The 26760-nt window shown below is 42.2% G+C and overlaps 2 protein-coding genes across 18 annotated transcripts in view; one reads left to right on the top strand and one right to left on the bottom strand.

Moving 5' to 3' along the window:
* Positions 1–26252, top strand: part of tiam2a (TIAM Rac1 associated GEF 2a) — a 62626-nt gene extending 36374 nt beyond the window's left edge. For 7 of the 8 annotated variants that reach the window (XM_085931094.1, XM_085931096.1, XM_085931095.1 and 4 more), the window contains exons 9-27: positions 1136–1192; positions 3967–4143; positions 4618–4722; positions 4807–4885; positions 4962–5051; positions 5117–5314; positions 6557–6648; positions 14497–14730; positions 15627–15695; positions 16956–17081; positions 17488–17596; positions 19212–19391; positions 19483–19601; positions 20501–20609; positions 21422–21480; positions 21573–21675; positions 22188–22281; positions 23027–23163; positions 23359–26252. In XM_085931094.1, coding sequence (XP_085787220.1) covers positions 1136–1192; positions 3967–4143; positions 4618–4722; positions 4807–4885; positions 4962–5051; positions 5117–5314; positions 6557–6648; positions 14497–14730; positions 15627–15695; positions 16956–17081; positions 17488–17596; positions 19212–19391; positions 19483–19601; positions 20501–20609; positions 21422–21480; positions 21573–21675; positions 22188–22281; positions 23027–23163; positions 23359–24002 — 2781 coding nt within the window. In that variant the 3' untranslated portion in view covers positions 24003–26252. The remainder of the gene's footprint in view (positions 1–1135; positions 1193–3966; positions 4144–4617; positions 4723–4806; positions 4886–4961; positions 5052–5116; positions 5315–6556; positions 6649–14496; positions 14731–15626; positions 15696–16955; positions 17082–17487; positions 17597–19211; positions 19392–19482; positions 19602–20500; positions 20610–21421; positions 21481–21572; positions 21676–22187; positions 22282–23026; positions 23164–23358) is intronic. The other variant, XM_085931098.1, reaches the window with a different exon arrangement.
* The window catches only part of tfb1m (transcription factor B1, mitochondrial), a 50096-nt gene continuing 29084 nt past the window's right edge, over positions 5749–26760 (bottom strand). For 2 of the 10 annotated variants that reach the window (XR_015068280.1, XR_015068272.1), the window contains exons 9-12: positions 17691–17848; positions 16944–17586; positions 6697–9857; positions 5749–6617 (exon numbers count right to left, since the gene is read on the bottom strand). The gene's annotated coding sequence lies outside the window, so the exon portion shown is untranslated. Of the gene's footprint in view, positions 6618–6696; positions 9858–14821; positions 17587–17690; positions 17849–21242; positions 21447–21545; positions 26394–26760 lie in introns of those variants that run through there. The other 8 variants (XR_015068275.1, XR_015068276.1, XR_015068274.1 and 5 more) reach the window with 8 other exon arrangements.

Here is a 26760-nt window from a genome sequence, read left to right as displayed (position 1 = left end):
AGCCAAACAAGCTTACTTCATGCGTTACTATTTTATTTAGGCTTTCAAATTGGTCTTTAGGTCTAATCCATTTTCCTTCCATTGCTGATCACTTCCCAAATTCACTTTGGATTTGTCTCACTTCAACAACTTCTTCATCAAACCTCCACGCATAAATATCAGAACGATTGCTGGCAGCCCTTCTGCCACAGCTTCCACACTGAGTCATCTGTGTTGACTTAAGCTCATTTAACCCAGCGCACGACAATCTTGTCCCAGAGTCATGTTCGCTCGTCTTCTCCTCCCACTTGTTTGAGTGCCATCATCCCCTTTAGCGGCGCTATATGTATACCGTAAGAAGCTGGCCTTCACTGGGGGTGTGGGAAGTAGGCCAGAGCGGCAAGGATTTGTGGGAGAGTTGGTAATGCTATAATTAGTCAGTTTACAGGAAAGCAATTCTGTTTACAGCCACTTTATTCTCTTGTAAGGGGTGGGACAGTTACTAAAGTGTTATCAGGGCGGGGTCAGATGGGGGCGCTTACTATACTGTCTATCTGCAACACCAGCTAGGCTGTCAGAAACAATAGGCAAAGGTACTAACTCAATTTGAGCTCAAAATTCGTTCTGTACCCCACTGTAAACAAATTACATTTAATATGGCTGCATCTGTAATTAATAGCTTATTTAAAAAACCTTTGGTGCTATTCGTAAATTCCATTGACTTTGGAAAGTATGTTTAAGTTTGACGTGATATGGCAAAATGTCATCTTTTCCGCAAATCAAACCAGGGAAAAAATCTCTGCAGGCTGCTAAGCGAGCAGTTATCACACAAGTGGGGGCTTCTGTTTATGTTGTATTTGAGAGGGTTGAGTCACCTGCAGCCTCAGGCTCACACAACAATCGGAAAGCATGAAGCAGCAAGAATCTTGTTATTTTAGACTTTTAATCGGGAAAATGCACAGTGTCCATTCACAAACTCTTTGCTCACGCACATTTCAGCACTTTGAAAGATTGCCACCCACCACACGTAGGTTTTAATTAACGTCAGAATAGCTCGATCCGGGTCTAATAAGATGTCACTTCATACCGGTAATCGCTTATGAATCAGTGGGTCCCTACTCTCTCCCGCTCTCATATGCCCATCTCTTGATCTCAGATCTTTGAGAGCGACGCTGGAGGTCAAGCGCATGTTCCGCCTCCCAAGAACACAGAGGTGAGTCATTGCCTGCCCTCACTTCATCCAGCATGGTGTGTGGATCTGTGATTTATGATTTAAAGCCTCCTTTCTCTCAGTCATCCATGTCATCCATCATTTTATGTGCTCACTGATGGGTGCCAAGGAGTCGTGGTAGAAACATGACCTTTTCCACCCAATCCTGGCTTTTATGGTGTTTATTAGAAAAATTGACTTGTATAGGTTCTGTCCATTTCTCACCTAAAAGTAAAGATAACACTTCCATGTCAGTCTGCTAGTATTCAATATACAAACAGCTGTTTACTGGCTTTTTTTTAATAGTAGTACGGATAAAGTGTTGAAATACAGTGTGGGCTCTTGGAATTCATTATTTGAGTGTGTGATGACCAAAAGCGCCGACTGATCGTGTAAGTTTATGCATGTGCGGTAAAATTGTCAGCCGACTGAGGAGTGTGAAACTTGACCATCTGGGTCGCCAGACGTTGAGGTTTCTTCAGCCCTCAGGCTATTAAATTCTTATATGCCTACATGAAGGATGCGTGATTTAGTGTTCCGAGGTTCAGATCCAAACCTTACTATATTTTGCAAAAATAAGTTATAATGTGCTGCAGCATTCTCTCACTTGGAGTTGACAACTTAATTATCCGTTAATTCCAGTTGTATTTTTCGCTATTCTCAATTAATGAGCTTAATACGCCAACACGTATGCACTTTTCCTTGAAATAAAATCTCCCCAAAGTCCCTTGGGATGATTAATCATTCGTTGTTGACAAATGAGCACAACGAAAAACTGAATGAGTGTCGGTACGTTCCACAGGATGTCGTGATTCATAGCGGTGAGTGTCAAAAGCTGCCCGCCATCCGATTGGAGCGGAAGTGGTTTGAGGAACAATGCAGTCTTTCATTGGGTTAAATGCTTTAATGTCGCTTCAAATGTCAGAGCCTCCCCACGGTGGCGTCCTTCGATCTGTCCTTGATTCAGGTTATTTTGATGTAGGGAGTAAGATTTCATGGTGGGAGGATGGCAGGAAGGCACTAAGGTTAAAATCTCCATTCAATTGCCTTTGATGATTACTTCTCCACATGTCAGCTAAATTGATCCAGCTTTTATGGGCTGCCTGTCATCCTTTGTCCCGTTGTGTAAAAAGACTGGGGCGGAAACGGAAACTAAAATTAATGCCACTTTAGTCAATTTAATTGAAGGAAATTGTCTAAAATTGTCTTCAACACCAGTTGTGATTTTTCTTTAAAGCTAGTCTATCTATTTTAGTCCAAACTGTAGTATTTATGTTTCTCCGTTGCTAAGTGGAGCCGAAAGGGTGTAGTAGTGTATTTATGCAGCTGTCACCAAATGTCCTCACGCACTTTTTTTTTTTTTTTTTTTTTTAGAAACTCAGTGGCTGGTTTGCAAGTAGTTTCCGCTTTACAGAGGGAAAGACTGAACTATCAGTTTGTGTGTATTTCTGACTGAATAGTACCCACAGACTGACCACACAGGGCACTTATTGATGGCAAAGCACGTGCCGTCTCCACGGGCTTGTTGGCACTTGGTGGTGGAAGGTTGACCAGGCAACCGCCTGCCTCTTCTTACCCTCTATGACCATGAATGGGTGTACAGTGTTAAATCAGCTGCTGCTCAGGTCAGTGGAGGCAACAAAATTTTAGTTTTCCACTCACGCCATATTGTTGGCACACAAATGGGGTGCTTATGTAACCAGCTGTCGTGTTGCTTGTTACTTCATCCCCCGGGTGAGTAAGAATTGGCTTCGCATTCCTAAATAGATAGGTAAAGTTGCACATTCCGAGAGGCACCTTGTGTTCATCCATCCCTTCGTTTTTGGAAAGAGCACTGCTGGCTTTTCAGTTTTTGAGGAGCAGAAATGGAAAATGAAGTCTTAACGTATGTGTCTGTTTCTCAGCGCGACAGCTCTTAATAGTGTTTTGTGGCGAGCAGGCTAGAAGGTCTTTCATGAGCTAACCGTTTCTGAACAATCAAAAGCTCATACGTGTCAGATTCAAACGCTCCAGACAACCACAGTTACGCACCACTCGACATAAAGGGTAATTCTTAGTTTATTTAAAACTTTGGGTCTTGCCCAAATCATTCCATTCGCTAAGGCATCTGTTCCTCTCACGTCTAAACCGCAGTCGTGTCATCTTTTTTTTTTTTTGCAGAAGTGCTGAATCACTAAAACACTCCATTGAATGAGGTTTGCTTCATTTGATGTGATGGTTTCCTCAAGATCCAGTTCCTTAACAATTGTGGTCATAAGCTATAATTTGGTGTCTCTCCCGCAGGCTCATAACGCCACAGTGGCGCATTTCTCTCCAGAGACACAAAGTCTGAAGCATAACTCCCAGCTGCCCAAAAATGATGGCTAAAACCTTCCTCCCTTTAATGTACATCTCAAACTTCACATCTAATGCTGCCCAAAAAAATCAAATAGCAATGGGGCCTCCATATTACTTATGACATTTTCTTTTCGAAATTAGCTAATTGTCTCCATCAAATGAACTCCTCAACTTTTCCGTTCTTCATGTGATCATTGCAATGACTGGATTTTATACTGTCAAATGAAAATGTAACGAAAGCCATACAGTATATTTGCAATATAGCAAACCATTTTGAGCAATGGAGATATTTTTTAAATATATCTTTAATAGACGCATCTGCTGAGACTCACAGTCTGTTGCTTTCTCCCACCCTTGGTTTTTTTTTCCCCCGTTACCCTTTTGACACTTATGACATGTGATGCCGCCCTTTCCATAATCACCCATCTGTCATTCTTCAGGGGATTGACGGGCTCACCAGTATGTACTCTATGCTGCCCCCTGAGGTTGGTGTGTGGGATAGCAACAATTGCACCCCAGGCATGCTGACCTGCATCTACATGCCGGATGGCCTGCAAGCCCAAGTTCACGTTCGAAGTGAGCAGAGAGCCACTGACCTCCTCTTGGAGGCCTGCAAGGTGAGTGATTATAACCATACAAGAATAAAATGAGGGATGCTTGTACCACCTTGTGAAATTTTCCTTGCTTATGATAATTATTTTTTATATTGAATCTTGATTTTGGAGGACAATCCTGGATAAAATATTGTTTTAAAGATGCTAGTCAGTGGACAGGCAACACTAGTGTTCACATAAGTCTTTGTTGTAGCGGATGCTGTAATTTTATACTCCCTTGGGCTTCTAAAGCAACACACCTATTCATCCAGTGTTAACTCCACACGGTCCCATAAGATTGACATATAGGTTGTAATCACTTGGGGGTGGGTGACGCTGTTTTGTTTACCGCAAACCATTCGTCGCTGTGTGTCAATTCTATGAATAATTCACGCCACGACCATACCGCAGCTGTCGAACCAAGCGCCGGTGCACGAAACATGTCCGATAAGTCTGCGCACACAAGCTGCCGAGCATTAGAGTCTCTTGTGTAAACAGGCGAAAGGGCTGGACCCAGACCTACACCGACTGCGTCTGCACAGACAGGCGGGACAGGATACTGAGATTCGATCCGTGGCGCCTGGCGAGCTTGTCTCCGAATTGGTGAGGAGAGCAAGCAGATGCGGCGACTCTTCATTATACGCTTGTTTGCGTCGTTGTTTTGATTTGTCTGACATTAACCCGCAGGTTGGCAGCCAATTGGAGGTGGTTCCCGTTAATATGTTTACACTGCAAATGACCAGGATAAGCGGCAGTGGAGATTTTGGTAAGTCACTGTAAAAATCCCTTCGCACGTCATCTTTATCCTCATCCTGTCATTCTGTTTCTCTTTCTTCATCCAGGATTTGCAGTAACAGGACATATAGATAGTCAGAAGAATAGTCGGATCTTTGTCAGTGAGGTGCTCCCTAATGGACTAGGATTCACTGAAGGTACCAAACAGCATTGACTGTTTGCAGCATCATATGTTTCACGGCACTTCCAACATGCTTTTCAGGTTTACGTCCAGGTGATGAGGTTCTCATGTTGAATGGCCGCAATGTGTCAGGTCTGGACTTGTCACTGATCCAGACATTGTTTGCTGAGCAAACCCTCAACATGTGCCTGAGGCGGGACGGACCCCCGCCTCAAAACGGTGCCTTTGACAACCCAGTTCCTCTTTCGGGATTCAAGCTCAAAGCCAAGTCCTCCTCGGGTACTTCATTGCAAATGCAATCACGAAACAGATATGACTCAAAACACGTACACAAACTTCATCCCACTAATTTTGTCACCTCGTCTTGTTGTTTTCTATAGGAAGCTTTCTGCAATTCAAATTTAATTCACCATTACTCAGAAAACGAAGCTGCTGCTAATTCAGATTTAATTACTCAGTGTGCTGAATCGATGTCTGAAATTATCATTTGTGATCTGCAGATTCTCCAAAAGTCTGATCTGAACCCATGACGAGAAATGCTTTTTCCAAAATAAACAAAATGACACATTAATAAGCAGCGTGATTAAAATAAAATGAACCACACTGTGCACATCACATTTTTCCTCAGCATGCACACACATTGTCATGCCTTTTTATTGTTTTTATTTCCCAAAAAACAGTAAGAACATTTTATGTTATCTTGATGGTAGTAATTCATTAGCATAGTCTTTCCTTGGGTATCTTTAATTAAACTCTGAGGGATTAATGACTTGAAAGCCTCATTACAGTAAACGATGTGATCAAAGTCGTTGCAATTTTCTTCTCAGTCTCTAGAGGGCACAATCCCAAGCTGTCTGATCAGGAGGAAGGGAAATAAGCCCTGATGGAAAAGAATTAGTAGTTGTCAAACACAAATTGCTTTTTAGAAAACTGCCCGTCTTCTGTCTTCACTAATGTGTACGACAGACAAATTAAATTCAGATTGAATGAATCTTCTTTAGCAGTCTGCAATTTGGTTGACAACGATTGGCGGTTCAGAAAAGACACGCTTAGCTTCGTAGGAGGTCCAGAAGTTTTCTTTTCTTTCCGGCTGTCAGATTGGCTTACCTCCCAGGTTACAATCAGGGATAAAGTCTTTTCATGTGCCAACTGCTACACAGTTTGGAATGAGAGCTGTGAATTTAATGAGCTGAGGGTCATCAAAACTCATCTAAAAATATCTTGTCAGAGTGGCTTTTCAGTTTTACATTACCAAGGCCAATGTGTCACTTGTATTTTCCGAGGCATCATAACAAATATAACAATTATTGGATTTGATTGTTGTTATTTTTTTTCTTTTTGGGGGGAATGGCATTGTCATTTATAGACCTTGCAGTCAGGCAGGCACCTCTGATGGCTTTCAGAAAATACTCTTTGTGTTTAGCGGTCACTGGATGTCAATAAACCTCTATTTCAATCATGCAGTTATGTGAAGAACACACATACCTATAACTTAACCCTCCTCTTTCTTTCTCTCGTTAGACTTGTGCACTGCAGCGGAGGGCGGCGAGTCCATATGTGGCGGGCTGCAGAGTCACTCCCACTGCGCACACAGGCCTGTTCAACTCAGCAAGGTGGGTGGAGCTAAATCGAAATATTTCCATTGTCATGCAGACACCCACTTCACATACAGCATGTTTCTCGATTCTTCCAGAATGTATTCGGGCTATCCGTCCGTATCTGCGTGTGCGCTGTCACATCGGTAGTTTGTCAGAAACCAGACTGGCACCAATTCTTCAGATTACTATAATTAGAATGCTCCATTGTAGCCACTGGTATAAACACATCTTATTACTGTCATGCAGAATGATCTGTGAGGGAGGAAATAACACTCGCGCACATCTGCCTTTCTATAGCTTCGAGGATCAGCGGCATGCATTTTGTAACCTCATCACCGATGTAACTCTACGACGAACAGCATACACACTCAGCTATTTGCTGCGGGTGCACGTAGTGAGATACTGTATGCTGCTTAGGGCCAAAAAAATAGTTGTCACTCAGACATCATTTTATCACCTGCAGTGGCAGGCATCACCTTTAAAGCATAGCGTTCTCTTTGGAAAGCTTGTTGTCCGCTTTGAAAAATATCTTCTAAGGCTTTTTTAAAATATCTCCTGTGTAAACATGCCAGATGGTTGTCCCTGATGAATAAATACAACAGATTGTGTTTCTATTTCTGTCTTGGTGGCTCTTAAATATCTGGGTAGTATTTTTTTTTTTTCAATATCTGAGCTAACTTGAATGAAGTTGTTAAATTAGTGTGAGCCTGGTCCTTGTGGAAGTTATGCTTCTGTGCTGTCATGTAATTGACATGAGGAATGACAATGCTGATGTTTATTGAGAGTGGTAATGAGTGGTCATCAGAAAGCCTTCTGTCTGGAAGCATCCGAGTGTTTGTGTGTTTGTGTGTGTGTGTGTGTGTGTTCACCAATGCGTTCACGCATAGTCATTGATTGCGTCAATGCATGTTCAACTCATGCAATTTCATGTAATGTATTACTTGCACTGGCCAGTTGTAGGCATCTACTCGTTTTTCCAGATTGTTCTATCCAATTTTTAATTTTTAATTGTAGCAGCTGCCGTGACTTGACAAAAGCCGACCTGTGGTCACTTAGCAAAAGTAGAGGACAGTCTCATCTGCTTGACTCTGCTCGTCTGTTATCATCATTTGATTTCTTCCTAGCGGCGACATGAGTCAGTCCCTCTGCACTGCACCACTGCTGCTCAGGCTCAGCATTTGTCTTTTATGGAGGAACAAATGGAAGAAATGTGTGTGCGTGTGTGTTAGGCGGTATATGGATGTGCTGTATGGGAATTCTTTTGGCACTGTGCAGAATAAAAAGATAATCTATATCACACCTATATAACACAATACATCACGGGGAAGATGTTACAAAAAAACTGTGATATTGTGAATAACGAATTATTTGCTGCAAAGTCAGTCATCTGTTTTCAAAGGAAAGGAAAATAAAGTTACTTGGATGGAAATCTATCACGTATGAGCCAAGAGCTGCGTGCTCATGTCATTGTGAAAGTCAATAAAGATGGATGGAAAAGGAAGGACCAATTTCAAGCCTCTTGTCACAACTTGTAATCAGCCGCCTTGCTAGTCTGGCTGCCTTTTGATTAATTGGTCTACTGCATTTCAATTTACTCTAATTACGCTTGAGGGATCCCTGTGTATGTTTGAGATGAAGTGCTTACTATGCAGAATTAACAGTATTGTTTACTATTGGGACTGATTGTAATTCCTGTTATAGAAGGGCCTTATTCATCAGTTTAAACAAATGTTATTGGTCTATACCATTATGAGCTCAAGCGAATGATTGGAGGACTGAACTCAATTTGCTTCAGACCACTACCATAAGGAATCTGAAATAGTTCTTGGTCCGCAATGCTTGTTGTTTTAAAAAGAACGAATGTAGCCCACATGGATGTGAATCTGGATTGTGTCGCCAATTTAACAAGTTAATGGACTGTAAAGAGGCTAATGTGGATAGATACGCTATATATTGTTTCATGAAGGAACATATCAGTCGTAAGGTTTATAAGATTTTCCCAGAGCGTCATAAAGTATATTGCCTAACAATTGACTGGTGGTCTGTTCTGCGTTTGTCCCCACCACTCACCTAAAGTCACTTGTGATAGGCTCCAGGCTCCCATGACACCACACATAAGCATTATAGATAATGGATGGATGGATTGCGCAATCCAATAAAATATAACAATCCTGTTGTGTATTGTAGGCGAGGAGGTCATGGACCTCTGGTGGACTGCGGCTGTGTGCTTCCTCGACGTTAAGGGCCTATTAAATTGTAAGGGCTGAATTGAATTCTGTTGTATTTATAGCCGTGCGATGTTTGACACGGAACATAGTTGCCTGTCATGTCTTGTATTAAACAAAAGATTAAGGAGCAGTCGGACATATTAAGCCTCTTTGTGGAGACAGGCATTTTTCTGTAAGAGCATTTAAATGGTCTGATGAGGAACTGTAGGATTGGGCTCTTTGTCATTATGGATGATAAGTATAGGTCATGATGCTGCTGAGCTTTGCTTCTTTGTTTTTAGTCTTGTCAGTAGAGTTTTAAAACTCTTAGTCAAGAAGAAAAAGTGGAAATATTCCATTTGTTTTCCTCCCGGTTCTTTAAATTTCGAAAGTATCTTAAAGTTGATGTCTTTAGATATTAGGCAGTATCATTTTCTAAAAATGCGATCTCCTCTCGCTCCAAGCTACAGTCGTCCCTTCTCTTAACTTTGTAGAATCTGTTTAAAATTCCTATGTGGGTCTGTTTTTTTTTTTTTTTTTTGGTGGAGCTGTAACTCGGGGAGCTGTGTATTATGACTAAGCCCATCAGCCGCCAGCCATCTGGCTGTGAGCTGGCTAATAATCTGGCTTTACTGTTGGCGGTGCACTTAATGCCTGTCTGCTCCTGTCAGTCCACGCTGCTGGAAACAAACATTTAAGTTAGAAAACAAAACAGAAGAAACGGACAGAGCCGCAGGAAACAAGAACCATGACGCAGATTTGGTTGGAATGACCACACCGAAGGTGTCTAACACCACCATGGCTGTCGGTGTAGGCGTTTTGGCTCCAGCCACCAACACTGAAGATCCCGGCCCCGGTCTGTACCTCACCACCTTAGTTGAACTCTTCATGCAGGACCAGTCTCCGGCGCAAGCCTTGTGGTCCTTGCTAGCCATGTGCTGGTTCTGGCCGCCCAGCTCTGAAGCCGAGCAGAAGGATCTGTTCCTGGCCTCTGTGCTGCTCAGCTTAGGACGCTTCCTGAAAGACAAATTGGACTGCTTGGCGCAAAATGTGGAAAACGGCTTGTCCTGCCAGAGTGACGCCAAAAGGAGTCAACGACCGGTAACTGTCGGACCTGGTGGAATGTGTTTTTGAGAAATATTCAATTCATAGCTATGTTATGGCAGTACAGTGTATTTGGCTTTATTTTGTTTACCTCCCCATTTTCCCAATTTATTCTAAATGCTTTAAGAAAAAAATCGTAAGCTTTCATTCAGCAATTTATTAATGACTCTAACTTCTGGGACCGGCATTATTTTGCCTCTGCAGCAGCTTTCGTGTGTTGGAGTTTATGTGAAGAGATTTAGGACTCCAGGGAATGGGGTGCTTTAATCTGAAGCCGGTTTCATTATGAAAACACGCTCTTTCTCCCAAAGGCCTCTGAGACTTTGTGGAATAATATTTGTTTAGAATGAATAATAAAAGGGCAAATGGGATGGATTCTAGCGGAACGGCGCCAGTCTCATCTCGTCACACATCCCCTTTTGACTATTTGATTTATGAAGGCAGGTCAACTTTTACTGAGCTTTAAAAATTCACCATGATTGCGCCACAGTTGTCCACTATTGGACAGATAAATCTTGTCCCAACAGCTGGCCCCGGTTCTCTTGCTTTTTCATACAAGCAAAGAAAAAAAGCAATCTCCAAACACAGCTGTTTGTTGTTTGTCCTCCATTTTATATCCCCCCCCATCCATGTTTTCTTGTTTACTTCAGCTAAGATGGGCCATCTCAACTGCTCATTAGATGATGGATGTGTTTCATCTGCAAAAGAATCCGTACTGTATGTAGAACGTCTTCATTGAAGTATTAGTGCCAATCGAGACGTCTTTGACAGCTTTGAGTTAGTTCTGTTTGTTTTTGTTGAACACAAACCCTTCGGACGTAGAATTGACATATCTGAACTGATGAGACGGCAGCATATCTGTATCATGTTTAATGAAAAGGGCAAATCTTGTGTATTTGCATGTGGGATACTTTCTTTGGATTTATTATTTAAGTCTTTTGTTGTTCGACGACTTCCTCCCAACCCAATTGAATCTATTCTGCAGATACTTTTGGATGAACTAAGCAGTTATTCAGGGATGTTGTTTGTCTACTTGACTTCAAAGTCAGGGACAGGGGAAGAACTTTCCTCTGCTTTGAGCAAAACGTAAAACTTGATCACGTGGAATTGTTCGTTCTCTGTATTAAAGGGTTTGTCAAAGACCAAGCATTATTATATATATATTTTTTTTACAAACGAACGTTAGGCGTAAAGGACAGTTGTTTACATTCCTGCCCCATTTCCTCAATGACCTTGCAGCCTCCCATTTTTGAGTCAGCCATTCCTCTGTGTTTGGTCGTACAAGCCAGAACAGTCTACATTGTCCTGCTGCTATTGAGACGCACTACTGATGCTCCACGCCGCTTCGGTTTTCAGCTCTCTGGAAATTATACGTAAATGTCACATGTCTAAATGAGAGGAAAAATCTGAGGGCAAGCGGACTGAGTATTCGGGACGCCAGAGAAACAGACAGGCAGAGGGATGCACGAGATGCCGGGAGAGAGCGCACAAGCCAAGAGGCCGGGAAGTCCGCTCGGGATTGTGATTCAAGACAATCTCACAACCGCCGACAACATGTCGGATAACTTTTTGCCCCAAGGACTCAAGACTAGATTTGTTTTTGACCTGGCCTAAGAAGGGTGACCTGAAAAGTGGAAGGGAAGTCAATATTTTACTGTTTGCTGTGGGTGTCCATTGGGCTGCGCACATTTTTGTGGCGGCACTATGCCAACATCCAGGGTAGGCGGGCTGCGTAGGAAAGGTTGCTCCCTGGCCAGAAGAACACAGCGGCAAGCCACGGCAGCATGGAGGCTGCTCTATAGGTTGCTCTTCATGGTGAGCACAGAGAATAAATACTGATTTATTTTTTATTTTTTAAGTTTTCTGTTTAAATTCCTTGTTTATATACTTTTTTTAAATGTTTGTTTTAGCAGGTGTCAGTTTAAAAGGAAACAAGTAGTCCACTGTCACACTTAGGGTTGGCGATGTCTTTTCAAAATGAACTTTGGAGACAAGAAGCAAAAAGAGGCAGAAACATGCCTGAGCTGTCAGCGAGAAAAAAGCTGCGGTGCTGCCAGGCTGCACTTAATGGTTTATTTGTGCTAGCTGTCAGGCTGTGTTGGTCGAGTTGTTGTGAGGCAATCACATTTTCTCAGTTGTGGTGTGGAAGGGTCCTCTCTTTCACTCACTCTCTTCCTGTCAGCTCTATAAGAATTTGGGCACAGTCCTGGGGCTGCATTCCCATCCTTCCTGTCAAGCTTCTGATGAATTTCTCCCAATCCTGTGCGCCCCTCATTATCATGCATGCATGTGACTTGAGCTTGATTGCATGTCCTTTGTGTTTGCCAAAATGAAGTCAGTGAAAGTGTGCCACCGGACAGACACACATTCTTGCTTATGGGCTTCCATTTCCCCATGGCTCAAACAAATGGCCTCTGTGACTGTTATCAGTCTCCACGAGCGCGCCCTCGTTAAAGGCTACCGGGCGTCTTGATGAATATGTCGTTCTGATATCCTTCAACCTCCTGTATTTCCCTCAGGCAATCTTCCCCCGTCCTCCTACCTGATTGAATATCGTGTCGATGTGCGGAGCTGTGGGCGGCTGTAGCATCGTTCCTATTTATATTGGCCCAATATTTTTTTTTGAGGAGGATTGAGAACGTTACGGCATTATAGATAGTCAATGTCGGAATAAAGTATTGTCAAGTTTCCCCAGCAGTTAAGAGGTCAAAGTAGATATGTATGTAATATAAATGATGTATGTGTAAATAAAACGGTGTTGACTTCTCCACCAGGCAGAGGAACTACTTTGCATCGGAGCACACGAGAAATGTCTGCATGACATGACATGCATTATTTGTGCTGTCTGTTGTCTAATGTTTCTGCAGATAGATAAAAATCTCTGGCCTTTATGTGTGGCAGGAAACAGATGTCATATAAGATCCATTATTACAACCAGCTATGTGAAAAAGCTACAAATTCAATATTTAGTATTGATACACGAAACACCGACAAAACAGTTCAAATAATCATCACGCGCTCGTTTTCAAGTCTGGGTGGACCTTTGCTCTGAGAAATGCCTTGCAAGCAGACCCCTCCGAATTTTAATTGAAGCTCATTAATATAATTATATGAAATAATAATTGCGCGTGAGTAGTTCATGTATTTTTTTGGCCTCCTATCAGAAGGCACGTGCTTGCCGACACTCATAAAAATGAGCTCAAACCAAGCGGGGCCAAAAAAAGAACCAATAGACCTCCTCGTCTTCCATCACAGTGTCTTTCAAACTGTCACAGTCACATTTAGTAGCACCTCTGGGAGAGGCCATGCTACAATGAGCCAGCTGATGAGTGTGGACTCCTTGCAGGGGTGAGGGGTGTTGCATTTAAAGCTGACGCTGCTCAATGTGTTTTTAAGTGCTGAATGATTCGGACAAGCTTAAACACACACTTAATAAGTGACGCCCGCAGTGTGGTCTGTGCACACGACTTTACACCCCCTAAACGCTTACATGTGCGATATTTGAAATCTCTACCCACCCACACCGGGCACACACGGGAAGACAGAGTGCTGACCACGGAGGTCCTCCCACTCACTGTCACTGTGCTACAAACTAGAACCCCCCTCGGTGACCTTTCCAACAGGGAATCAGCTTCTGGCGTGACCAAGGAAGATTCTTGACAATAATGTCTGAGTCGTTGTCTGAGTAGGATGTGCTTGGAATGCACTCCAAAGCACTGACACTATTTTTGGCTTGAAATCCAACCATAATTGATGCTGCAGTCAAGGCTGGCGCTAATGATGAAGTGTTTTGCTTTTACATAGTTGTTCTCCGAAGACATTAAGAGGTTGATTTTGATGAAGTGTACTCACAAATGACAAATCACTTGAAATGCTTGCAATATAATGGGAAAGTGGCGTCAGCCACTTTGTCACTCTGAGATAATTTCCCCTATTTTCTCCATATACAGAACAAGCCACTCAAAATTTACTCTCTAAGTTTTCGTTTTTTTTTTAACAGCGACCTGGCAGTATGACTTTAGACATTCTATGCGTACATCAGTCCTATATCATGCACGATAATTTAACAAAGTTAATGATCCTCCTGAGAATGAGAAGAGTACAACTTTTTTTCTGCTTCCATGTACATAAATAGCCACTAATTAATAATACAATAACAGACTATTCGGATCTTACACCTTGTTGATTTTTCGTCAGTTGTTGCATAACCGATAACATTATGGCTTTAAAAGCATCATGGCAGCAATATCTAGTCCCATCCTTACGAACATAATTATGCGCTATAATGGCTTTGATGCAAAGTTAATTAGAATACAATAGAGTAGACTTGTGGGATTCACTTGGCAGGTACATTGTACGCATTTTTATTTTATAACTTTCTAGTTAACATGCGAGGAATGTGCTACTCAGTGAATGTTTGATTCAACACTTGTGATTTCATTAAATTGTACAGTCATACCAAATGTTGTCTTTATGTCCTTGTACAAATGTATGATTCCCATTCTATCCTAATAAAAAAAAAATCTAATTTTGTTCTTGCATTAAATTACAGAGTGTGGAAACAGTGTGCAACCTGTACCAGTCCTTCCAAGAGGGAAAAGGTTCAGCCACTGGCGGCCCAATGGAGGATACCAAGGAACCGCCAATGAAACAGGCCTACGATTTAGCTCCAGGCTCCAGGGGAGATGGCACTCTTCTCCGACCTTGCCACAAGCATATGAGTGGCACGGAGCGCTTACGCAAGGTCATCCAGGAACTGGTCGACACAGAGAAATCCTATGTGAAGGTGAAAATTGATTTGTTTCATCTGATTCAGGGTTATCAAACTCATTTTTTTCGCGGGCCGCATTGTAGTCATAGCTTGTTTCGGAGGGCCATTATGACTGTCAACCCAAATAAATGTATGAGCACCTCATATACAGTAAAAGATACAAAACAAACTGACAAATAACTCGTTTTCAAATCAGACGAGTAAAAACTGGTCAAATATTTTTTTAAAAAGATATTAAAAGTGAAGACAATTTGCAATTCTAGTAATGACACAAATGTGATGCACAGTTTGTCTTCGCGGGCCACATAAAATGTTGTGGCAGGCCGTATCTGGCCCCCGGGCTTTGAGTTTGACACCTGTGATCTGATTTAATCATCTGGTGAGGTTAGAAGCTGATTTAGGCTTTGGAATTTTCTACTCTGATATATTTGGCACACAACATAGAGCACCTCCTACTCATCCTCTTCCCATCACTCTTTGTTCCCCAGCATGACCTTTTCCTCCCCGACATCCATTGAACAACCAGAACTTCTTGTCTCAGCGATGGCTAACATTTTTTTTTATCTTCCCTGTCTTGTTCATCTTCTCATTTTTCATTAACTCCCGTGCATCGTTTCTCTACGGTCGGATTTTGTAGCCGAGGCAAATGCGTTTTTAACGTTCATTGGCACAGGTTAATGTCTCCGTGCAACTTGTGCTGTAGCTTCGTAAAGAAGGCGCTCATAAATCTAACCTAATGAGAATATGCCCGTTGATACCAAGACAAGCGACTACTTGAAGTGGGTTGGGGTTGTTAAACAGAAGCTCGTGGTAGACTTGGAGGTCATAAAATGAGAATTGTTGTTTTTTTAAAATGAGAAATATATATTCTTTCCACTAACCTTTTTTTTTTTTTTGCCTTTTCTGTGCAGGACTTGGCTTGCTTGTTTGAGATCTACCTTAAACCCCTACAAAATGAATCTTTCCTTACGCTGGATGAGGTAGGTGGCCAGAATGTGTGTGTACATCGGTAAACACAATAAAGGTGTAAATACAGCATGAAATGCATTTAGGTGTTTATTACCCCGTGGCGATGTGGATAAACCTGCACAGGCCATATCTTTCTCATTACTTCTGTGAATGCCTGCTGGACAAATTAGCATCCCCCATACTATGACCTTCCCAAAGGGACGTGCCTGCGAAGGCCACCTTTTCAACTCACCTCATATACTGCAGCATAGGAAGAAAAACCTTTAATTGTTACCCGAAGGAGAAGTGGGATTTAGTCCATTGTCCTTCACGTGCACGTGTGAGTTATTGCACCAATTGTTATGTGTGGATAAAATGGAGACAGAATGGATTTCAACAATTGAGCAGAGAGCGCAATTTCACTGCTCTCACTATAACAGGCTGGTGGAAAATACAACACTCTATAACATTGCTACCGTTATCATTTAAGTCAAGAATTTTCAGCTACTCGACTTATTATATGCATGCCATCTCAAATATACATTAACCAACAAAGGAATAGCCCATGATTTTTTCACTCATCAAGCAAACACTCTTCATCCAATTTCTGTCCTGTCTCTGTAGTTGTTTTTTTCGGATCTCCGTGGGCACCAGAACTGTGCGCAAGCCTCGACAGCTGCCCTGTAACTCCCGAGCATGAACAAAATAAAAATATTTCGTGGAAGCGCTCTTCTCACGTCAACACATTTCTTGTGCCCTTGTGACTTTTATTTCTGGGAATGTATTGGTATTTTTTCTTTTCAGCTTAAGTATATGTACTGTGTTTTGTCAGTGACTTCAAACGTAGAAGGTTTCTTCCAGATGTACTGGTCGATAGGCCGGGCCAAATTAATAGACCATTATGAGACACTCGGAAGTCTCCCGGACACAAAACGGACAAGGTCGCGTTATCCCCTGAATGGCTTTTAATGAAGGGTGCGCTGACCCCGGATGTATGTGTCAGAGAGGGAGAATGTCGAAGCATGTGTGTGTGTGTGTGTGTGTGTGTGTGTGTGTGTGTGTGTGTGTGTGTGTGTGTGTGTGTGTGTGTGTGTGTTACATTTATAACAGGGCCATTGCTTGTTCCTTAAGTGCCTTTGTAAGTGATGAAGGCATCAGAGTGGAGGTTTTACTGCACTCCAGGGTGCCTGTCTGACTTACTGTTATGAATTACAAGCTATCTTGGCCTCCTCCCATTCCCTCACTCCGTCTCACACATCACTTCACCCGCAATTCTTCACCTTTCCGTCCAGATGGAGAGTCTGTTCGGCAGTCTGCCAGAGATGTTAGACTTCCAGAAGGTCTTCCTGCAGACGCTGGAAGAAAGGATTGCTTCCTCCCCTGACTTCAGCACGCTCGAGACACCTTCCCAGTTCAAGGTTAGAGTCTGTTCTTTTTTTTTTTTTTTTGAACAAATGGCCAAAGAGTCCAGGTAGATATCAGTCTGTTGGACTTATTGAGCCACCTCTGTAAGACAAAGGTGTCAACACTGAATGTTTGAGGTTGATAAATAATTGAGATGGCGAGGCACGAGGTTTGCCGGCTGATTTATAGGCTTGACATGACGCGGCGCGGGGGTCTATCGATCGCGGCGGTGGTTCACTGGTTAGATTGCGAGGTGTTGAGAGCGGCCGTACTCGAGAGGTTCGGTGAGAGGGAGGACGGAGCGATCCGTTGGTCTCCCAAGAGGAGGGAGGTTGGGAGTATTCTGATCACAACTTCACATGTTGACATGTTCTTTGTTTATGCATTGTGCACTCACCTCTTCTATTTGTCACTTCACAGAAGCTTCTGTTTTCTCTCGGGGGTTCCTTCCTGTACTACGCTGACCACTTCAAGCTCTACAGTGGCTTCTGTGCAAATCACATTAAGGTCCAGAAAGTTCTGGAAAGAGGTATGACATATTTATAAGAGGGCTGCCACAAATGACACGCAAGCAGGATTTTAGGAAGTGCATTTTAAATAGGTAGCACTTTGAAAAAGATTACTTTTGGTTCTAGGTTCTTGAGATTTGGATGAAATTCTGGGCTCCTAAAATGTAAATAAAAAAATCCTGGCTCTCCATCTGCTAACTCAGCATCCTTGCACCTGTGTTGCATCAGCACTCCTCACAGCACTCCACAGTCCAAGGTGGGAGGGGCGGGGCCTGTTTGAGTTGCAAGAAGGGAGACTGCATTCATTTTCCATGGCTACATCACAAAAAAAGATAATACCCCCTTTACCAAAAAAATGAAGGCCTTAACATTTGGCTAACCTTTAAATTAACCTCCTAAATACAACAATCACCTTCTAAATTTCAAGTATGTGCAGTGTGCCCTTAGACAACCCGTGAAATATATCCATGCATCTTCCCCCCGAATGTGAAAGAGTAGACAAAATGATTAATGCTGGCCTTTCCAGCACAATTTGGCAGCGCTTTCCACAACTCTAAGAGGGTGAGCTTCTTTGCCACCAAGGTTGGATGAGGGTGATGGGTCACTTTGCCCCATTTTCAGAATTGCGTGGCACATTTCTCAGGGTAAGCTGCAAGGCATTTAATAGGATTAGACACTCAGACAAGTCTCTAATGGGTCAGCAAGAGGAAGAGGGGCATTACATGCTGTTTATTTAGTACAAGGATTGCGAGCAACACGTAAATGCACGGAAGGAAATCGTTCAATGGTATCAAACTATTTCCATTTGCATTTATTTAGATATTTATATTGCATTTTGTATTTAGAAATACAACCATTTTGTTAAAAACAACAGCAGGTATTTTCCTATAAAGACCTTTATTGCACTAACCCGTGTGTACACACATATGGGATTTTTTCCTCTTATTTTTTTAACGCAAGAAAAAGCAGTGATGACCGCCTTTACGTCAGAATTCTATCCACAGCCTATTCTGTAATTAAAGCCTTATAGTTATGTTACAATAGGTTGACTTTATGAGAATAAGACGCTGGCAAGTAATTGTACAGTGCAGCAGTGAAAAGTGGAGGGGGGAAAAAAAAAAAAAACTCGAGCTGTGACTCAGTGTGATGCAGAACATGCCACAGCCTGGTCACAGCCTGTTGATCCAAGGACACAGTGAGGTCTGTCAAGCCTATGCAAAGAAATAGCCGTCTATCTCTGCCATCATGCCACAGGCAAGCATCCTTGTTTATTTGTCGACTCGTTAATTGCCTGCCAATTAGTCGGGGAGGTGTCGACTGAGCTGCCTGTCTGCAGCTGGCGGTGTCATAATGAATACATTAATGGCCCCCCACCATGCGAGCATGTTGCTCAAGGAAAAGATTTGCCCTCTATTATCAATTATATTCTCCTCTATTCTGATGGCTGTGGCAGAAGGCGTTTTCTCATTATTTCTACTGCAGTATGAAGTCAGATATGTGTTTTTAGTTTTAAAACAACGAGAAGCATACACTAACACTACCCCCTGCTGGTGTTGTGACTTTGCACCATACCTGATCGTGACAAATAAATAAAAGAGCCTCTAATTTGCAATTGGCTCTTGATTTGTTTTCAAGCCAAGACCGATCGGGCTTTCAAGGAATTTTTGGATGCAAGAAACCCCACCAAGCAGCACTCCTCTACCCTGGAGTCCTATCTGATTAAACCAGTGCAAAGAGTTCTCAAGTACCCCCTGCTACTCAGGGAGCTGGTCTCCCTCACCGACGCCAACAGCGAAGAGCACTACCACCTCACAGGTAGGCTTATCGACTTCAATATAAACAATCGGACTGTATCGCTAAGAGTTGATCACTGCTAAGAATTTGTTTTGTTTGCCGCCTGCTGCAGAGGCGCTGAGGGCCATGGAGAAGGTGGCGAGCCACATCAATGAGATGCAGAAAATCTACGAGGATTACGGCTCGGTCTTTGATCAACTTGTTACCGAGCAGGCCAGCCATGATCGAGAGGTACACGCTCAAATCTTATAAGCCGCCCCCAGTAGGAATGACTAGCCCTCTGAAAATTAAAAGTCAAATTGAATATTCCCCACACACATTTGTCACAAAACTGCTTTGCTGCTTCAGCTGTTTATGCCGTCTTCTGTTTTTTTTTTGCCTTTCGGGTATGAATACATTTACAGATTGATGGAATATTTAGTCCGTCCACTCCTAGATGCAGTAGAATGTGTGTGCAAAAAGTCATAATATAAATCCAGTCATTCACTACTTGTCTACATTATAGTTTAGTTAAGTATGCAAATATTGGGTCTCTAAAGTGCCTGTGTAAAATTGAGCATCCAAATAAATCTGCCGATTTCCGAAAATGTGCCTGTGAGCCAGCTCTTCCGCCCTACTGTTACGGGGCAGTGGGGCTAATTAACAATTTGCCTTTCACGAGGTGTTTTTGTGCTGCAAAAATGTGTTCATGGTCTGGGCCTAATGCATGTTTTCCACACTCGTGCACTCTGATTTCGCTAGTGGAAGCAAGCAGCCAGCTGCTGCGAACCCTCATATCTGAGTGGAGCTGAAAAGGAGACCTTTTAACAAAAGCCAAGCTTGTTTGGCGCACTACATAAGACCAATCCACCCTTTACATGATCTGGATTTTTAAGGCCGAACAACAAGCTTTAAAATCCATTAACTGATCACTGATCTGATTGCAAGATGGAACAGCAGTATGTTCAAATATGGAACATTCAGCTAATCAGATTGTTGCAGTCAATTGAAGACGTTTACTATATTGTCACTGTCTTTCTTATTTTGTGAGTTCTTTTTTTTTTATCCACAAAACATCCTTAATTTATTCATAGGTTTTTTTTCTTTCTTTTAAATAAAATCTCACACTATTGTTTGTGTGTGTCACACAGGTAACTGAAATCTCAATGGGAGAGTTTCTTTTGCATTCCACTGCAGTCTGGCTCAATCCACATCCGTCATTGGGCCGCATGAGGAAAGACCCTGAAATCACTGTGTTTGGTAAGTCTGCCTCCTCTGTTGCATTCTGGCTCAAATCAAAATGCTCACCAACCACTGTAACTAGTACAAAGACGAGATTTTTTTTAAATGCTGCTCTGTTGTGCTGAATCATATAAATATTCAGTATGTTTGAATGAAAAACAAAGGGAGTCCAAAATTATATATTTATCATCGTTTACTTACTCCCAAATAGGCATGGGGCCATTATTAGAATCTGACAGTTATCATACTGTCAGCAAAAAATAATGTATTTAATAGTTAATTTATTCATTTATTTATTGTATTATTAATTTATTAAATTGTGTTTGTGTGTGAGGGTGCACATTAATCATCAGAAAAGGTCAACAGCAGAAAGGCATCCATGGTTGTGGTGTCTCTGTCATCTTGCCCCCCCCCCCCCCCTTGTTAATTGGGGGCAATTAACTTCGAAGAGGCATCTGCTCTACTCAAGCAGTGCTCTCAAAAAAGAAAAGAAATATCGAGAAAAAAAATCCTTACCAATGACAGCCAGGTATTGAATTTTTGACTTTTTAAAACCATAGCTAACCTCCAAACTGGTGTTTTGTCACATGATCTTTTAACTCATGAAAATCATCTAAAGTAGAACTCTCCTATTCATGATCCGATTAATAATTACATTTGTTAGGATTCAATTGATTTATTGAAACAAAATTGCAGTAGAATCGCATGATTACTCTTTCAGAGTTTGCATCTAAAATGCCTCTGTGGGTTGTACCCCTTCATTCCACTTCCCCCATGAGGCATTCACACGCACAAGTAAAGATGCTGAGAGTGTTTTTCTTTCTTGCCAGTCTTCAAGAAAGCAGTCATATTGGTCTACAGGGAAAACAACAAAATGAAGAAGAAGATGGTGAGAGGCTGCATACTCGTGCTTTCACATGGCATAAATGGGATGTTGGCAATAAAAAAAACAACATTTTTCTCTTGTTTTGATGACATCAGACCAACTCTCGCTCAGCGCTTTCTCACGGCGAGCCGGACCCATTCAAGTTTCGTTGGCTCATTCCTCTATCTGCGCTCCAGGTCAGGCTGGGGAACGCAGCAGGTAAGACCTTTTTTCACCTTGGGAAAAGTAGCGAGTTAACGTCCTTGTTATTTCTATATTAAATGAAGCTTTGCTAAAAAAAAATAAAAAGGCAAAGCCAAAATAGGTAAGAAAGAATTCTGAGGAACATGAGCCAGTTATACTTCCAACCTTCTTGGTCTTCCTCTCCAAATGACGACAAATTCCCTGCACGTGCGTTTTAATTCTATCTGTGACGAGCTTTTTGATATTTAAAATAGTGACGTCTCGAGTATGCTACTCGGAAATGTAGTTTTTACCTCCACCGACACTACTTGTCATGCCCAACAGTGTTAATCACTCTCAAAGAAAATCCACCAAATGTGTTTGCTCTTTACTCATCTTCTCGCAAAACACACGTCTAAGCTCATTCACCTTGGCCTCACAAACACACTTCTGACATTTCTCTTCAGCTTCCTGTAAAACGGTAAACCCTTTTAAGGCTGCAGGATTAAAACCGTTTTTTTTTTTTTTTTTACTCTGCTTTCTCTCAGGACCGGGCACAGAAAGCAGCTGCATCTGGGAGCTGATTCATTCCAGGTCTGAAGTGGAAGGCAGACCAGAGACAGTCTTCCAGTTGTGTAGCAGGTCAGACATTTAGCTATTGATGATCATAAAAATGACACAGGTTAATTGCCGTCGAATAGAAAAGCATTTTCTGCAATTGTTCTCCCCGTCACTATGCTTCACTGAGAAGAACACTTCTGAATAAATCGTTTTTGAGCCAATTTAGTTGAAATTCAACAATTTCCCACACCACACTTGACTGTTCTCTCACCCCACACTGCTTGGGAAATCTTGAGGATGCAGTAGGCATGGGGTGATGATTGTTTTGAGTGTTTACTTTTAAAGTCACCGATAATGAGCTTTTCTTTTCCTTTTTTTGAGTGGACTTCTCAGTAGGCAATTTCCCACAAAAATATGGTCGGCTGCTTGCAGATATTACTAAATGCTTCTATATGTTAATGACAAGAGGCTGAGCAATGTTACACACGATGATGTACGTCCAGTTCTTCTCGTATTTAGTTATTGCTCCAATTAAACTGAGTTTTACCCTCAGAAGTCAAATATAATTTAAAGGTTGATATTTTATTTTTTACCGTAGAGCGTCTTCAGTGACATTCAGTTTGCACGCTGGTGACAGCGACATCATCAAGACCAAAGATCCCATAATGCACGGATAAATTGGGATCAGGCTGAATGAATGTCATTGCGCTTCTCTCTGGGGACACCCTCCAACTCTGGCAGCAATCCTCTTAATCTACATTAGGACTCTGAAATGATCTGCCGATCTCACTATGTACTCAAGCGACCTCGTCTGTGTCCTCCCCAGTGAGCCCGAGAGCAAGGTGAACATCATCAAGGTGATCCGCTCCATTCTCAGGGAGAACGCTAGGAGGAACACGAGAGGCGAGGCCAGCTTGGAGCGTGGCTGTAAGGAACGCCTGGCAGCCATGCGCACCAGGATGGGTGAGTGTCACTCTACGCCGCCAACACAAGGAATTCCTCCTAAACAAATTCCCAAAGATGGTACAAGTGTGAAATGCACCTTCACTAGATCATATCTTTACTTTTTAGGCCATCAAAAGACTGCAGGGCAGGGAGCTGTGTGTTTTGCTCAGATAAGAACACCATGTATGACTTCCATGTCTATCTTGATTGCAGGCTCCTCCAGGGCTTCCCGCTTGTGTCGGCAGCCCCTTGGAGACCCAACCACCCAGTCCCGGAATCTCAAGTCCGGGACGGATTTGGACGAAGGCAGCCCGAGTATTGCCACCTGCAGTCTGTCCGGCGCTCCCCAGCTACGAGAAGGCCCGACTGGGTCGTCACAGGGGAGTTACCCCCGACCCGCTTCTGTCTCGATGAAGGAGTCTGACATCCTCAGCGACGAAGACGACGACGGCTTTAGCGAGACTGCGGGCGCCAAGAGGGGCGCTCTCGATGCTCAGTTCTTCCAGTTGAAAATCTCAGAAGAGCCCGTGCTGACGTACGCGCCCGTGCCCCACGTCCAACCTGATGGGGGCGCACCCACGGTTCAACCCAGACTGGCGAGAGATCGACCGAGTGCGGCAAAGAGGAAAAGTGGCAGTTTGCGGAGAAGTCAGAGGCCGCTAATGTGCTTGAATGAGCAAAGCGGTTCATTGGACGCCTGCAACGATGCGTCGCCACCCCCGGGCGTGTTGGACCTCAATGCGCTTCTGGAGAGAGAGTTTAGTGTCCAAAGTCTGACCTCAGTGGTTAATGAGGACTGTTTCTACGACACGGCCTTAGAGAGACCCCCGAGAGCACAAGAGCACAAGCCCAGTTAGTACACATCTGCTCAGGTGAGGACCATGACGTACACTGATTGGTTTACAGACTCTCGAAGGAGGGGGTGAGGATTTCTCAGTGTGGCCTGCTCAGCAACCACAAGTGCATTTGATTCAGTCTCCCATCACATTTAGACCCCACCCCCCATATTTGTACATCCGCATTTACAAGTTTGCATACAAGCTAATTTTGTTCAGTTTTGTTCTGTACGATAATATTGCTTTGGTGCCATCAGGGGTCATCTATTGTCAAAGTTTCATTTAGACATAAGTAGTTCTTTGCCAGCATCTTGTGGTATATAAAGGCAATTTAATTTTTTTTGCGAAGTAGTTGTTCACTGTATAGCCGCCACTTATAACTCTGTGGCCTTCAGGTGAAGTTGTTTAGTTAGGATTCCTGAAAAAGGAAAACATTCAAGAAATGGCATTTCCACACCAAAATGGCCAACTACATGTTTCACAGAAACTGTAGGTTGTACATTTTATTCATTTTGTATTTGCCAGTGGGTCCCTCAAGATGGTGACTAAGCTGCTGCCATTTCTATTAGACAAGGTTGATGGCTTGACTTAAATGAAGTTCCTCAGTCCCTTGGAGCTAAGATGCCACAAAATGGCACCAAAGCAATATTTTGATACAATACAAAAGCAATGAATCACTTTGGGGAGGTTCATTTTTCAAATTGCCCAATGGAAGAAAAAAAAAGAAATTCGGTGAAAATAGATGTTTGTAAACCACTTAAGTGAAGGAGATAAAAAAAATTGTTATAGATTTGAATGTTACAATGTAAAGAACAAATCCATTTCACATATAAGTGAACACCTTTTGTTTGCTTTTACCTGGGACCATTTTGGGGGCAAAAAGTGATTTTATTATTGTCAGGCCCTGATAAAGCTCCAGCGACAGTGGCGCAAATGCTTCATGAATACAACAACAACAAAATAATTATATGCTCAAATTCTTCAGAGGGCGGTCAGGTTCCCCACCCTCCCTTTCCGCAGGACATGTGGCCAATTGAGGACAAAACAAAAGCAGCTCAGCCACGCATTCCAGCTTTCAACTCTTGGCTCGTGATCAGGTTTATTTTATTCTGTTTATTTACATCAAACCCAGAGCTTTACTCCCAAGATTTGTTGGAGAGTTGCTCAGATGGGGTTTTTTTTTTCTTCTCCCCCTTAATACTATGCATCAACTGGGCTAATAAGAAAATGCTGGCAACAACAGTGAACATGTGGCCATGATACGCTTCCATGATAATCAATAACATGACCTCACCACATGTCAGCAGACACACAGGCAAAAATAGGCCAAGCTAGTTGTATATGACTTTTTAAAATCTGAATAATGAAATAATGGCTGACTGAGTTTAATTTTAATGAAAGTGGTTTGAAGGAAATTAGACTGTAGGGTAGATTGGTTTCTATTAGTACATCTTGTTTCCTGTCACCTTTAAAAATAGCTGACAGGAACACATTCAAAAGTAGACTGAATGATGGGAAATGATGAAAAGAAGGAAATGATAGAGCTTTGATATACTTGGGACACATACACACACACACACACAGCAGCTCAGCTCATGGTCACATGTTCACTGAAAGCAAAGATCCAAAGATCGGCTGCAGTCAAAAAAAAAAAATGTTTTTTTCTCTCTCGCTTCTTTTTTGTGCACTAAAGTACACTGTTTGCCTATTAGAATTCATGATGTTTCTGTACAGGTTTTAATGTTATTATTGCAGTTTTTATTTATTACTTTAGTGTCGATTGGTTTTGCGTATTAAGTGTTTGTCTACATGACTTCAAGCATTTAAGATGGAATTTACTTTTAATTACCAGAAAAGAAAAAAAAATGGCAGGTTGATCATTCTGCTCTGCAAAGCATTGTTGATTTGTGTGCAGAGAAATTATTATTTGAAATAAGGGCTGTTTTGATGAGTCTGAATAGCAATAGAGTTCAACTATTTGTATGCTTCTATGGGTCTTGTGTACATACTCTTGTTTTTTTTCTACTAGATATTGTACAATTCATGAGGCAGGAATTAATTTTCAGCAAATTAAAATGCTTTTTTTTTGGGGTTAGGTAACATGGATGGAGTTGAGGTACTATACTGAGGTTGATATCTGTTAAAGACAGTCCATTCTCACCATGCCTTCAATGCTAGCATACCAATGAATGTGAATTCCTCCTCCTGATGGAATTGTTTTTGAAATAAAACTTATCTGTGAACGGTGTCTGGAGAACAGTGCCGTCTTTGCCTCAGAGTGAGCGTGTGCGCATATTCCACTTGAGTACATTGACAGGTGAAGCAGTTATGATAAAATCATTTTCATTTTGCTTTCGAACTTTTGGCAACAGTTCTCGCAATTCTCCCTCCGCGTCACCTTGTCTGCGATGCCTGAGAGGTAAAGCAAAACATTTATAAAAAAATTGCTTCCATGAAACAAAGCACCTGCAATGGAATTTAATTGGCTTATTAAGATTATCACGCAAATTATTTGATAAAATCAATACATGTTAAAAGATTTGTTCTCATAAAGTATTGTTACAAATTTAATGTATCATGTGTTTTGAACCAAGTGGACTTTAACGTCCCAAGTGGCTTTCCACATCAGTGCACACCATGTTGTTTACATGATATATTTTAGTGTGTATTTTTTTTCTAGCCCAATTTGCTCTTTATCTGTTCTTCCAATAAACAGCCGTTTGGTGCTCTTGGAGGCATGTAAAAAAAAAAGTGTGAAAAATGCATGCCAGTGTCAGGT

This window comes from Syngnathus leptorhynchus, chromosome 15 (genome assembly GCF_054491065.1).
Source record: "Syngnathus leptorhynchus isolate UIUO chromosome 15, UIUO_Slep, whole genome shotgun sequence".
NCBI lineage: Eukaryota > Metazoa > Chordata > Actinopteri > Syngnathiformes > Syngnathidae > Syngnathus > Syngnathus leptorhynchus.
The sequence above is the reverse complement of the archived record's forward strand: the minus strand, read 5'-3'. Positions and strand labels throughout refer to the sequence as shown.